Genomic DNA, 13,899 nt, shown 5'->3' on the forward strand with positions numbered 1-13,899 from the left:
GCTTCAGCAAAGCTGAGCCCCGGCTGGGGCGCCTGTTCTCGGTGCTGCAGCCAGGACTTGGCTTTGGAGAGCCGTTGGCATCTTGCAAGGGCAGGAATGCGCTGAGGGCCCGAAAACACCAGAGGTACGGTATCCGTGCGACGTGCTTACCTGCTTGGGTCTTGTTTGGAAAAGTAGATCTGGGAGTGGCATGGTACCGAGACAGTATTTGGAGTGTACTTCAGTCTGGTAGGTGGGAGTGTTTTGTTTATCAGGACAACTCTGCTGCAGATTCAGACATCACGTCCCACAGTCATTTTGCTTCCCCAAGGAGAGGGGTCACTGACATCGACATCTGTAGCCACGATATAAATACTCTGTGAAACAAAACGGCTTCTCTGCTCTCCCTCCCCTTGCAAATGTGCGCACGGCTCCGATCCGGTTACAGCAGCGGTGGCTTGGGTCTGACTGCCCGCGGTGCTGTACTGGGCATGGAGTTGTTCAGAGGTGGTAAAGCTGGGTCCCCGCGATACCCTTTTGAAGAACTAAGCTTTGCATTTGAGCACTTTGAAATTGGGCTGAGGAATATTCTGGGCTGGGCTGAACTAGAGGCACAGAGAAAGAGGGGCTGGTCTCAGACCTGGTGAGGTTGGGAAAATATCGGGTTAAATCTCTCCACGTTTGATCCTAAGACCAGTTGCTAAGAGTTGCGGGACGGTGAGGATGGTTGCGGGATGTCTCATCCTCTCGAAGGCTGTGAAGACATGCTCCAACAAGGCCTTTTCCCAGTCCCAGGCATTCAGGGGTGCAAGACGTGCCCATCACTATCAGCTCTGAGGAGGATTTAAGAGCGATTGTGCACTTGAAGGTTTATCTGCCGCTGTGGGGATGATGGTAGCTGCAGCTGCATCTCCCCCTCGTGGAAAAGATAGCAAAAATGGGATTTGTGGTAAATCTGCAGCCACCAGCCGGGGGTGTCTGTCCATGGCATGGCGCCCAGAAATTCTCAGGTGAGAGATGCTCCCCCCTGACCAGCTGCTTAAAGGATGCTGAAAAGTTATTTCCACCTCCTCAGATAAAGTCATCATCCATTATGGTGGCTCTGCAGTGTGAGACCTGGACAGGGCTTGGGACATTTGCCATTTGAGTGACAGACTGAAAAAACCCCTAACTTTAGGGTGGGTTTTTTTCCAGTTGATAAGACTTTCTAGTACATCTGCCTACCACTGACCTTAGCAAAATGAGAGCAGTTTTCCTTGTATATGCCAGAGCATGGGAAATAAAAACTGTGATCCATAGGAAGTCAGTAATCAGATAGATGGCTTAGCACTTAAGAGCCACGCGTGATTATTGGATTATTTTAAGGCTATTAGAACTGCCTTACTATGCTGCTGTGCCACAGGAAAACCTGCATATGTGTGTGTGTATGTGATATGCACATACCCCGTTAGCCTGTACGCATTTATACATATATACGTGTATGTGTACATAATCTCAGAAACCAAAACAGAAGCAGCTTTCCTCCCAGCAGGTAGTATTTTCGTATGGTTTAAAACAAGAGAAATCTCCAGTTACAGTTGTGTGCTCTGGAAGGAGCCACGTGAGCAGCCTCATTTATCTGTTGATGGCTGTGAGAAAGCAAACAGGTTGTCACAGCAAATGTTCCTAGCCGAGTCCTAAAATGGCTTCTGCAGCATGAGGGTTTTGTGTCCAAATGTTTTTTCTGCTCTTGTTGAAGTGCCAGTTCTGAAGAAATGTTGAAAACCTGGAACAAATCCAGTGCTTGTCCTCAGGGATGTTTGAAAATTCATGCAACTCCTGAAATTCACACAGGACAGACAAAGGAAGGATGCTTGTGATTCATTGTTATTTTGAAAACAGTCTTTGAGTTATAATTTCCATCATGTTTTCACTCTTCCCTTTTCCTTTCCAGGGAGCGAAGCTGATTTTAGCTCTTCAAGCAGCACAGGCAGTATTTCAGCGCCTGAAGTCCATATGTCTGCTGCTGGAAGCAAAAGATCTTCTTTTTCTCGCAAGTAAGCAAAGCAATTTTTCCTGAATATTGCAAGTGTTGCTAGTACAAAGATAGACTACTGTGTCAGGTATTGCAGTTAATACATACAATACCAGTATTATGAGTTTTAAAACAATTTGGGTAAGGCTATGCTCTCAGGCAGCACTTACACTGATGAGAACTGTGATATCAGAAAGAAAAAAAAAACACTGTATTTGGAGCGCAAAAAAATTTGTCAATGACAGCTCAGTCCACTGGTATTTTTTTGTTGTGCATTCATAACAAGTACGGGAGATACAATCAGGTACGGCAGAAAAGGCGTCGGCTGGAGGGGAGGAAGAAACAACTGGATGTATGTTAGTTAACAGCCATACTTCTAACCAGTTAACCTTAACCTTTTGGTCTTACCCCTTTGTTTTCTCTCTGTAATAAATTGTCAGCTCGGCACATACCTTTCCAGATCATGACCTTTTTTTTTTGTAGGAAGAAATACACAATATTGCCTTTGACATTTTTTTCTTTATCACCCTTGCCCAACCTTTATATCACTAAAACGATACGTAAATTTTAAAAAATTATCATAGTCATCTATCTGAATGAACCTTTCAGGAAAGATTTCTGTAAGATTTGTCCCTATCGTGTGTGAAGTGCAAATCCAGGCAGCTTGCAAATACGGGGGCGTTGGGATGGAGCGGCGCGCGTTGTGCTCTGCCCACGCAATCCCTGCTGGTTACATCTTTTGGAGTAGGAGGAAAGAGTTGACATTGACGGGGCTGGTTTCCTGCCCTTTGTGGAAGAGCTGGCAGGCAGGCTGGGACTGGCAGCGGGGTACCCGTATGCTTAAGTCACACAGACGCCTCCAAGGTCGCAGCGTGCACTGGTGTACAGAGATTGGCAGAATGATGCTTAATGAGCATCTGTGTCTTGAGACTGTTAGAAAAATAAAGATTATTTAAGCACTCTCTAGGTTAAGTCTAACAGGTAAAGGTACTGGCTGTGGGGAAAAAACAGTGCTAAGTATAATATGAAGCCCTAAAATCACCTGACTTTCAGTAAGATTATGGATCTTTTCACATATTATTGTGTATTTAAATATAACTTTAAATTAGAGCATACTGACCTACTTAATTGGACAGAAGTCCTCTATAATAGTGCTCCTTCAGATGCACTGCTGTGTTATGCACGGTCTCTGCAAGTTCTGCCTCACGCCAGAGTCGATGCTGTACTGTACAAAGTGGAAGGAGATGTCTCCTTTGCAATATGTTCTTTTTTAAAATGTTTGACTTAACTCACTATGAAACGTTTCAGTGTTGTCACAAACCACAGTCCTACACGTCACTGTAAAATAATTATAAAATCACCCAAGCCGCAGCAGTGTGATGAAGGTTTGCAGCAGCCACTCAACCATCTGTTCCTTATAAAGTGTTCCATTTTCAGAGAAGGGAGGAAACCAAGTCAGGCAGTCTCAAGAAGAGATTTTGCTTCCTAATTCTGTGGTATTTAAGTTTTTATGTTCAAATCTTCTCTTCGGCTGGCTGGATCTGCCTTTTTCCGTATTTTTTTGAAACTAGCCCTTTCATTACAGTGTAGAAGAGCAACTTCCAGGGGAGGATGAAGGTACCAGCACAGTAGTGCAGGAAGGCAAACGAAGTGAGAAGAAGCTGTCCTCAGAGCACCCCAGCCCGGTGGCAGCTGTCGGGCAGTGCAGATACCAGTTGCTTAAAAGCACACACAGTTGACAGTCGGATTTTTTAATAAAATTATATTTCATAGAAGAAAAGTAGATATGTATGAGGGAAACTGGAAGGAAGAAAGCAAAGGCTGTGCTTTTCTTTGGCTATTTTAATGCCGTTTCAGCCCGCTCACAGCGGGGCTCGAAGCCTGTCTGAGCGGGTGAGCGGCTGGCAGCGGCAGCTGAAGCACCCAGTCTGCCCGAGGTAGGAAAGAACAGTGGCTCAGATGAAGTCTGTGTTCGCTGCACGCTGCGACCCCTCGGGCTGCTTGCCGAGCAGCATGAAAGCAGCCTCAGAGCAGCCCTCCGCGGATGGGCGTCTCTCCGCAGGCCTGGCCGGGGAAAGCCGGAACGTCGTTCTTTTGGCACTAGCCCAGGCTGCGGCCCTCACATTTCTTAAGGGAGTCAGAGGTTCAGGGAATGTGAGCGGCCTGATGCAGGCACGGGGAACTGTGCTATCCATAGACAAATGTGAAAATAGCCAAGGTTTCCCTAGATCACCTAATTCAGACCAGGAGCCCCACGGTCAGTGGAAGAAGATGCGGTGGCTGATGACTTCAGGACTTTCTTTCTTCTGAGCTACTCATAGTTATCTATCTGGTTTAGTGTTTAGACAGCTTTGTGTGCAAAATAAGACACATAATGGGTTGCATGACGAGGGTAATCCAATACACTTTAACCGTTTTGGTTTCCCTCCAGCCGTGGCCCTTATGGTCGGAATAATGGATCCTTACCCTACAAGTCCGGAGCCAGCCCACCTGCTTCCCGTGAAAAGGACCCTTTGTCAGCACTGGTCAAAAACCAGCTGAGTCCTGCTAACATCCATCAGAGTTACAGAGCTTCTTCAGCCAGCAGCAGCAACTCAGGCTCATACAAAGGAAGCGACAGCAGCCCGGTGATGAGGCAAGTCTTTATTTCAGCATCTCGGTGTTCAGCGCACTGACCTACCTTCTCTGCACTTTAACGTGGCATCAGCTGTCTGGGCTGCCGAGCAGGTCATCTTGCTCCTCAGCATAGGTGTGACGACTCATATTGGTGGCTCAACAGTCATCAGGGTGCTCCATCCCTTGTAAAAGCTTTATTGTTTCAGCACTGTAAAATTCAAGGTTACTTTTAGTCAAAGCCCTTTGTAGCTGGTTTTCACTCCAAGGCAGGCTCCTTCATGTGGCTTGGTGCCATCAGTTCTCATGGGGATTTACTTGTTCTTTCATCTAAGGGTCTTTTGCTTTGGAGAGAGTTGGATGAGGTAGTATAGAAAACGTTCTACACTTGAAAATTCACCCTGCCCAGCCTTAGGCACCTCCCTAAGGAGTGCAGTTTCCTGTCCAGGGAAGAAAGCAGATCTCTGCCAGAGCTTGCGGCACATTGCAGAGAAGAAATTACCACCACACTGCTGCTGTTTCCCTCGCTCGCCCTCAGTCAACTCAACAGCCAGGCATGCCAGATACACACCTAAAGCTAGATAGGACGCATCTAGGTTTTGGCGTGCTCAGCTTCATAATTCATGTGTGGAGCTGAACTCGGTCCTTGCGCTACCTCGCCTGGCCGTGTCTGCAGCCGGCTGTCCTTGCCACTGGCCCGGCTGCCTGCGTTTGGGCACACCACCCTTTTCGGGTGAGGGGATCTCATTTGATATAATGGCGCTGAAACCGAGTGCAATAAACAGTTAACTATAACTGCAAATCAGCCTTTTCCTCAAGTACTTTGGGTTTGCCAGAGGGAGTCACTTGTGCGGACACCAAGGATCCCCAAATGAGTCAAGCTTTGTATCTGTCAATGGGATGTTTTTCTTTTTGCCAGGACTGTAGAACTGTAGGAGTGATGTTACATGATGGTTTGGTTTTTTTTTTTTCTTTTCAGGCGCTCGGGGAGACACAATTCCTGTGGTGACAATCATGGCATTAAGCCACAAAATCCAGAGCAGTATTTGACTCCTCTGCAGCAGAAGGAAGTGACAGTACGGCATTTGAAAACAAAGCTGAAGGAATCTGAGAGCAAACTTAAAGAAAGGTAAATTTCACTTCAGAAATCAGAGTTAGAAAGATCTATTCCGGAGCATTTAGGGGTAGGAATCCTGAACGTTTTTACCTATTTCTTGACCACATAAAGTTTTCATTAAGAAAGTTGAACAGTCTAATTAGGTTGTTTTCAGGTATTTCAGTTTTCATTGCATTCTCAGGGAATGCATACCATACATCTTAGTTATGAATATAGCTGTCTCTTTTCCCTTTTTTGAACTTTCATGATAGAATATCTGAAATGTCTGATTTAGCATTGAGACCTTTCATACATAAAAACGTTTCCACCTGCCAGCACGCATTACCTTAGTCTCCTGTTCTACCTCACTCAGTGAAATATGACTACAAATGTCCTCCTTCTCCCCTCTTACACAAACCAGTGTGCCCACTTGTGTTTTTGTCGCTTAGATACTGAATTTTTCACAATAGCCCTTTTTATGGACGCTGAGCAACGAGGTGACAGTGTGCCTTACACAGCAACAGAATATCGTCTCTTTTACTAAAACCTCACTCGGAGAGCTGGCTTCCCGGCCACACACCCCAAGCGGGGACAAAGGGGTGTTTGGATGGAGCCCCAAGGCAGAGTCCCAGCAAGCCTTTGGTCCAGCCCGGGGCTGTCCAAGGAGCTTGGACCTCTTGCATCTGCAAGGGCTGGATCCCACATAGGGGCCCCCTCTCCCCACTTGCTTGGAGGTGAAGGCAGCAGCCTCTGGCTCCGCGCTGGGCAAAGCAAGCCAGGTGCCCGCAGCCCTGAGCCGTCCTGCTGCCCGCGGCCAGCGTCGGCTCTGGCTGTATGTGATGAGCTGCTGGCGGGCACGGGGGACGCATCCAGGCAGCTGTTTCGCATTTCCTCCAGGGCGAGGCAGTAGGTGAGGTGTTAAGCGCTGTACCGCTTGGACCTAACCTAGAGGTCACCACTTGCACATCAAAACGTCCAGGACCATGGCGTAGCCCACAAGGCTGCTGGCTGTGTGGCGAGGTCGGTGACTCAAGTTAGCCGTCAGCCGGCATGTCCTGGCAGCCGGCTTACATCTCTGCCAGCTCTCTCAGAGGGGGCAGCAAATGGTGCATGGAGGAATTTGCTTCCTTCTTGGAGCATCTCTGGAGCATGGCCATCCCAGTGCGGTGGAGCCTCATGTTGACTCGTTAACTGACCAGTCAGCAGAAGTGTTACAACATTTTTATTTTGCTACAGGGAAACAGAAATAGAAGAGCTCAAAGCTCAGCTGGGACGGATGAGAGAAGACTGGATTGAAGAAGAGTGTAATCGTGTGGAGGCAGAGCTGGCCTTAAAGGAAGCAAGAAGTGAAATTAAACAACTCAAGCAGGTTATTGAAACCATGAAAAATAGCTTGGCTGAGAAAGACAAAAAAATTCAGAAATACTTCATAGACATAAACATTCAAAACAAGAAACTGGAAACTTTGCTGCAGAACATGGAGATGGCTCAGAACAGCTCCGTGAGGGATGAGCAATGCCTGGAGTACACGTGTGACTCAGAGGAGAAGCCATTAGCATTGTGTGCCACGATGCCAGACAGCCTCATTGCAGAGGACCAAGCTCTGGAGGAGATGGCAGATAGTGGGCTGCTTCTTAATGAGGACACAGCTAAGGGGACTGATTCATCTGAAGAGAGTTTGACCACAACAACCTCTCAGTTGAATGATCCAGCTCCCTGCAGTTCTGTTGTGAATAAAGAGATGCTTGAAAATGTTCTGGAAGAAAAGCTAGCTTCTTCCCAGGAGGAGAAAAGCAGCAACATGATGGTGGAACAGGCCATCCAGACTGATGTGGTGCTATATACCCTAGATGTGGAGCAGCTCATTCAAAACATCTTCAGAGCTCAAGATGCCTGTCATCTAAGCCCACCCTCTTCACTGAAGGAATTGGGTGATTTTTCTCTTGGAAGCTTCAGTGATTCCGGGATCATAGTGGACTTAACTCCAAGTGATCCAAATTCCGCTATCCTTTTGTCTCCTATGGAGTCTCCATGCAGGGAGGTGGAGCATAGAGTTAATGAAAACCGCTTCATGAAAGAACTTGATTTTACAGAACCTCAGGATGACGAAGCCTTAGAGTATGCCAATACTTTCTCTCAGGCAGGAATAAAGAGGAGATACTGGAGCAGCAGCCTCTTCAGAGATGTTCTGAGTGTAGCAGCCCCTGTCATACCAACTATCATATGGGCTTTCAGTACTCGGAGAGGAGGAACAGATCCCATTTACAATATCGGAGCATTGCTTCGTGGTTGCTGCCTGGTGGCCCTGCACTCTTTACGCCATACACCTTTCAACATCGAAACCTAAGTCCACTCTGTCCCTGCGCACCAACTGGCTGAGGCAGAGAGAGAGATGAGATAGATCGTAAAAAGTTATTGTATATTCTGGCAGAGTCCATAGTTTTGCTTTTGACTATTTGATTTGCACTATAAATAGGTTTAAAAACGTGTTCCTTGTTTCAAAACAAAAAAGCCGAACCCTGTAGTTCCACAAGATGTTTTTATCTGGTGTTTTTAACAGTACTGCTGCCTACAGAAATAATCCTCCTTCTCCCAGGCGTTGTGTCCCTCCCCTGTGCTGCTGTTCTTCTGGTGCCAGCACAGCTGCAGAGTGAACATGACCAGGGAAATCAAGGAAAACTACAGCCAGCACCCCTTTGTGTTTGTTTGCTGAGTTGGCACTAAGCTCGGTTTCCCTGGCTGGTTCACTGAGCAAACGTACAAGCGCTTCGCACTGCCTCGAGGGGAGTGCGAGGTGCGCACGGGAGCAAACAGCCAGAGGAAGGTGGGGTCTTTCTTTAGGCAGCACCGACCCAGACAATTCGTGAAACTACAGCGTTAAGCAAGTGACATGGAGACTTGTTACCACGTGCACCCCAGAAAGCATGCTCGCGCTTCCCAGCTGTTGTCCGAAGTGTCAATTCAATTTAGAGGTAAAGCCTGTGTTCCCCAGGCAGCTTCCAGCACGTTGCTCGTGCCCGTCTTGTGTAGTGCTCTTCTCGGTCGTACAATTGCTCGAGCATTTCACTGGTCCTGTGCATATACGGGGACTGCAACCAAAAGTGTACCTTGTTGGGAGTCTTGAAACATGTTACAATGATAAGTAGAGGCGTGGATACACTTTGCTTATTAATGTTGTTTTAAAATCTTAATGTATTGGAACCAGATAGTCATTTGAGCCCTTTGATACTATGTGTAAGTGTGTTTGTGTTTTAACTTATTGTTTATTTAATTGTTTTATTGTAAATTACCTTTATAATCACAAGTTCAGTAAAGCATGTTAGAAATGTTAAACATGTGCAAGTGTTTTATTAAAACACCCCATCTCAGCTGAGCTGCCAGACACAGGCAGAACTGGAGAAAGCACTGTCTCAGGGCATAAGGAACCATCAGGACCTGGAGAACAGAGTTAGACTGAGAAAACCCAAGCACAGCGTAAGCACTCAGCCAAAGAAAAAGGCTCCAGTGGGTCTGTGGACACGCACGCCACCCGCTCTGCTGCATCCACGCTGCACTGAGATGGAAGTGACCTGATCCTTAACCCAATGCAATCTCCTAGAAGCTTGTAACATCTCGTTTCTGCGCTGCCAGGAGAGCATTAGTCTTCCTAGCGTTTAACAGAAGTACAGAAGGCCTTGTTTAACTCAGCCGGGAGTCATGCAGTCCTGGTGTGCACACTGAGATGCCACTGTGACCATCAAACCACTAATTGTCCACATCCAAAACTTGAGATCTGTGCATAGATCAGAGGGTGGCAACCCTACCCAACAGAAGACAGTGGGGTTTGTCTGGCTCTACCCAACCTGGCCATTTAAGCCTCACTCCCCTCCTATTTTCCCCTCCAGCAAGCAAGTGCAGTATTTCCCTGAGAAGAGCAGAAGAGGTCTAGGGAAGCCAGACAATACCATGCATTGCTCTGCAGCTTTTGGCAAGAAGGGAGTTACCAGTAAGACACAAGGGAGGAGGAGTAATTGGCTGGCTTGCAGGGAGCATTTGCAACACTCCAGAGTGATACACACCAATGCTTACAGAGGCGACTCGGGAGACTTTTCACATCCCTGTGATGCCCAGGTTCCAAATTACTTGTGTTTGCCACAAAGATTCAGGAGGGTTCATTAAGGATTATATTAAGGAAGAGAAATCTAATAGACAACTTGATATAACATAGGCTCCAAGAGTTCACAAAGATGGCCACAAGAGCATCTTGCTCTCTCTGCCATTAACTACTTCTTCCATGCTCTCCTGCCTTCCTGGGCTCCTGCAGGCCAGCTGGATTGCCTTATGACACTACTGCAGTACATATTGCCCAAAGGTCACTTTCAAAAGCTTTTTCTTTTAATTACACAGACACAAAGGACGAAATCGTTTGGGAGCGTGCTAATCTAAATTTTACACAACTATGGAATTTCATCATTCCTAGATTATCTCCTCTTGAGACTGGAACACATTACAGAAAATGCCTTATGCCTACTTCAAACTATGTCTGTTCAAGGCGAAGAGAGGAATATTTTATACCTGATGTTAACAACTTTATTACAATTTTGGGTTCCTCTTTTCTACCCACTATTGTTTAAGTGATATTCACTTTGAGTGGTGGTGAAATGGAACATACTTTAGAGGAAAAAGTGATCTTCAGTTCTAGGAGAGACATTCACCTGTGCCTACATGGGTTCTTTTGCAGCAAGCAGACAACAAGGCAGCACAAACATACACTTACATGTAAAATTTCAATAGGCTGAATTCATTTCAAACCATGTTTTGGGCAGGCTCCATTTAGCAGCAGTGCTTTTAAATGTTTAAGCATTTAAAGACATAAGACTATTTAAGACATAAGGTGCTAACACCAGAATAACATCGAAGTTGCTTCCTGCCCTTAGAAACCTCTCTGTCTGCTCAGGTCTCATAAGGCATTTAACTATGCTCAGTGAGAGGTGACCGAGTTCCCATCCTATTCCCAATAAAAGTCCTTGCTCTGATATCCAACCAAAATTCAGCTTGCTTCCAAGCCTCCCCCTTTCCTCCTCCATACTGCAAGGATGTAGACAGCTCAAGGTGTCCTTTCTAAGAAGAGGCCTGAAATGCCACGATAAATGCTCCAGTCCCAGACTTTGGGGGTCTGGCCTGTGTTCCCCAGTCCACAGAGGATACGCTGGCTGTTGCTGCAAACATACCATCTTCATTTTTTTCCTCTCTAGTATTGAGCTTGTCTTAGTCATGTCTCACCCGGATCCTGCTGGTGCTGTACGGAGCAGCTAGGGCAGAACCATCAGCCTTCAAACAGTTCAATAAAAAACTCCTATCCCTTTTTTTTTTTCTCATGAGTTCAAAAAACGTTCATACCCACAGCCATACTGCACTGGCAAGTCCTGTCTCAAAGTGCGCAGGTAGGGAGGACATGTAGCTCACAAGCTATGGGCAAAAGAGCTGATGTCTGCTTGAATTCAGGCTTACAGGACAGCATAGGAGCCAAGTCAGCTCCTTCCCAGGCTGAAGCAATGCCTGTTGATAATCCTCTAAGCATTTTTCTTTCTAACCCAGGAACAAAAAAGCCTTTAACATTCAGCTTAGAGGTACCCAGCATGCCCCTAAGGTGCTGAAAACATTGAGGCACAGGAACTGCCCACCTCCCCATCAGAGATTCATCTGCACCCTTACTTATGTCCACCTTCTCACAAGGCTGTTATTAACTTCTGATTACTTACTCATTTCTCCTTCCTTTCCCCCAAATCAACTACCTCTCCTAAATCCCAACCTCTAGAAACATATTAAAATGAAAGCACAATTTTATATATGTGCTACATGAGAAAAACAAATTGTTAATTTGCTCCAAAATCTTTCAGACAAATGAACACAGGACCTTGTGAACACGAACAACTACAGCAGTCAAGGAAAGGATGATTTTTCAGTCCTCCTGGCAGGTCACTCCTCCACAATCAAGAATAACGGTGAAAGCAATCACTAGCTTTCAGTAAAATAATTAAAAAAAAGGACATGGCCAATAGGCCACATATGGAGAGGGGAAAAAGAGCCTATGGCAGCAGGAGGGAAAGGAGCAAACCCAATGGGTGTACAAGATCCCTCAAGGAACTCAAACTGATGGCAAAGATAATGACAGAGCAGCAGCTAAACAAACGGTTTAGAAAAAAATGTTTTCACATTTGTTGAGGATAAAAATCAAGATATAGGAAGGAGGAAAGAAGACATAGCAGAGGAAAAAAGATGAAACAGATACCAATGCAAAAGGGGTTTAACATGCACAATACTACATACAAGAGCACTGCATCCTTACTGGCATTATCTCAGCACATGGTAGAGGAGATGGGAGTAATTCCTAGGGCAGCTGTGCTCAAGTACAGGCAGGTAGATGGCGGCAAGAACAGCAAAACAGTGTGCGTACACAGCAGGAGGGAAAAGCAATGCAGGAGGGCTGGCATGCATGAAGGTGGCAACACCTAATGGTTTTTAAAATGGCTGAAGGCTAAAAAAGTTTTTACAATTGCGCTTTCATGATGTTAGAAACAAAGCTCCTGAGTACTTTTTATTAACTAGCATACTGTTATTTTTAATAAATAATATTTATTTGCATCTATTTTGTCTCAGAAATAGCAATAGTAAGCACTAAACTACTTTTTCTAAAAGATGAGATGCAGCTTCCAACAGATTTTACCTTAAGTAGGCAATAGACCTTAGGTTTCCCTGCTAAGTGTCAGCAGTAGCAAAAGAATTGTGACTTGAACCTCCTTGCTTCATTAGTGCGGTTAAAAGGACATGGACTGTTAAAACTTACTCATGGATGTTCTCCTTATCTCCCATCCACCATCAGATATTTCAGAGGTGTGCAGTAGGAGCGGATTTGCTTGCTATACCACTGTTACCTCTGCACAGGCTGCAGTCATCCATTCTACTCCAGCCAGAAAATATGCACAAAAGTGCATATGGTTGCCTTCTGAAATATATTTCAAAATTTAACATTTCTCAAGGACTTCTTTTATATCTGAAAATCGCTGTCAAATCAGTTGACCTGTGCAAGATTTTAAGCAATATGACAAGCATACTGAACATTTTTCAGAAGCTTTTCTCCACGATTAAGGCATTAAAGGCAATTCTTACTGTTTTGCTTTCTCACTTATCTTTTAAGCAAAATTTGTGTCAGAATCTACTTACAACTTAGTTAAAAACTTTATTTTTCTAGGCAGAGATGATCTAGTCAGACAGCCCCCCACCCCTTCCCATTCTTTTACAACTTCACTTGTTCCCTGTGTATACAAGCAACAAGTCTCAGGCACAGAATTTGCTGTCTTCATTCAACTGTCACAAGCAAAGAAATCCATACAACCCATGAATTCAGGGATAACAGCATCCATGCCACCAGAAGATGGAGAATGTATTCACTGAAGCTCTGAGCTGGACATAAGAACCACCCAGACTTTGCGCCTCCCACACACACACCTTTCCGTCCCGCAGACATTAACTTTTCTTCTTCATTAAAGCACTGTTGTCTTCTACCATGCACACTTTTCCCAGAGCAATTCCACTGTAAGTACATACAGTAAGTGTACAAAAATAGAATTTTAAGAGTGCTGTTAACTGAGAATTTTCACACTAGCTTTATTAATAGGACACGCTTTTTTTCCCCAATTATACTACCTATGCAATGAGTATGAGGTGTGAAGATTTTTTTTTTTCCCTCCAACTGCAGGAAGTAAAAGAATTTCTGCTAGAAATACGAATTTACCAGTACAAGTAAGTGATTAAACCGCTCCCCTACACTCACGTCAGCCTTCATAAGAAAGGAGCAGCCTGCACCACTTGTGCAGTGATGCCACTGCTGGTAGCCACTGCAGCATTGTAAATGGGCATGGTGGCACAGGAAGCTGCAAGTGACAAAGCGACTAGAAATCCACTTCAGTGTTCAGCTGCAACTTGTGCTCTACTACAGCGTACTCTACCAGGAGTACATTTAGAATTGCAGGTCATCCATAACAAGTCATTTTCTTCTGCACAGGTCAATATGATCTCCCATGGAAAACTCTGAAGTATTTGGAAATACTTTTATAAAAACGCAAAAGCAGACATTCTTTATCAGGCAGGAAGCAAGGGGTTCTTTAAAATTGTTTAATTACATGTTTCAGGTAAGCGCAGACAATACAATGGATTT

The 13,899-nt window shown here is 45.3% G+C and overlaps 1 protein-coding gene across 1 annotated transcript in view; it reads left to right on the forward strand.

Annotated features, from left to right (window-relative positions):
* SYBU (syntabulin) overlaps nt 1-8,049 on the forward strand; it is a gene marked incomplete at both ends in the record, with an annotated part of 39,606 nt that extends 31,557 nt beyond the window's left edge. The window contains 4 exon segments of the mRNA XM_082014749.1: nt 1,913-2,015; nt 4,425-4,628; nt 5,586-5,735; nt 6,939-8,049. Of these exon segments, the coding sequence (XP_081870875.1) occupies nt 1,913-2,015; nt 4,425-4,628; nt 5,586-5,735; nt 6,939-8,049 (1,568 nt within the window).
* Nucleotides 8,050-13,899: the final 5,850 nt, after the last annotated feature.

This window comes from Phaethon aethereus, assembly GCF_964289735.1.
Source record: "Phaethon aethereus genome assembly, chromosome: 2".
Lineage (NCBI taxonomy): Eukaryota > Metazoa > Chordata > Aves > Phaethontiformes > Phaethontidae > Phaethon > Phaethon aethereus.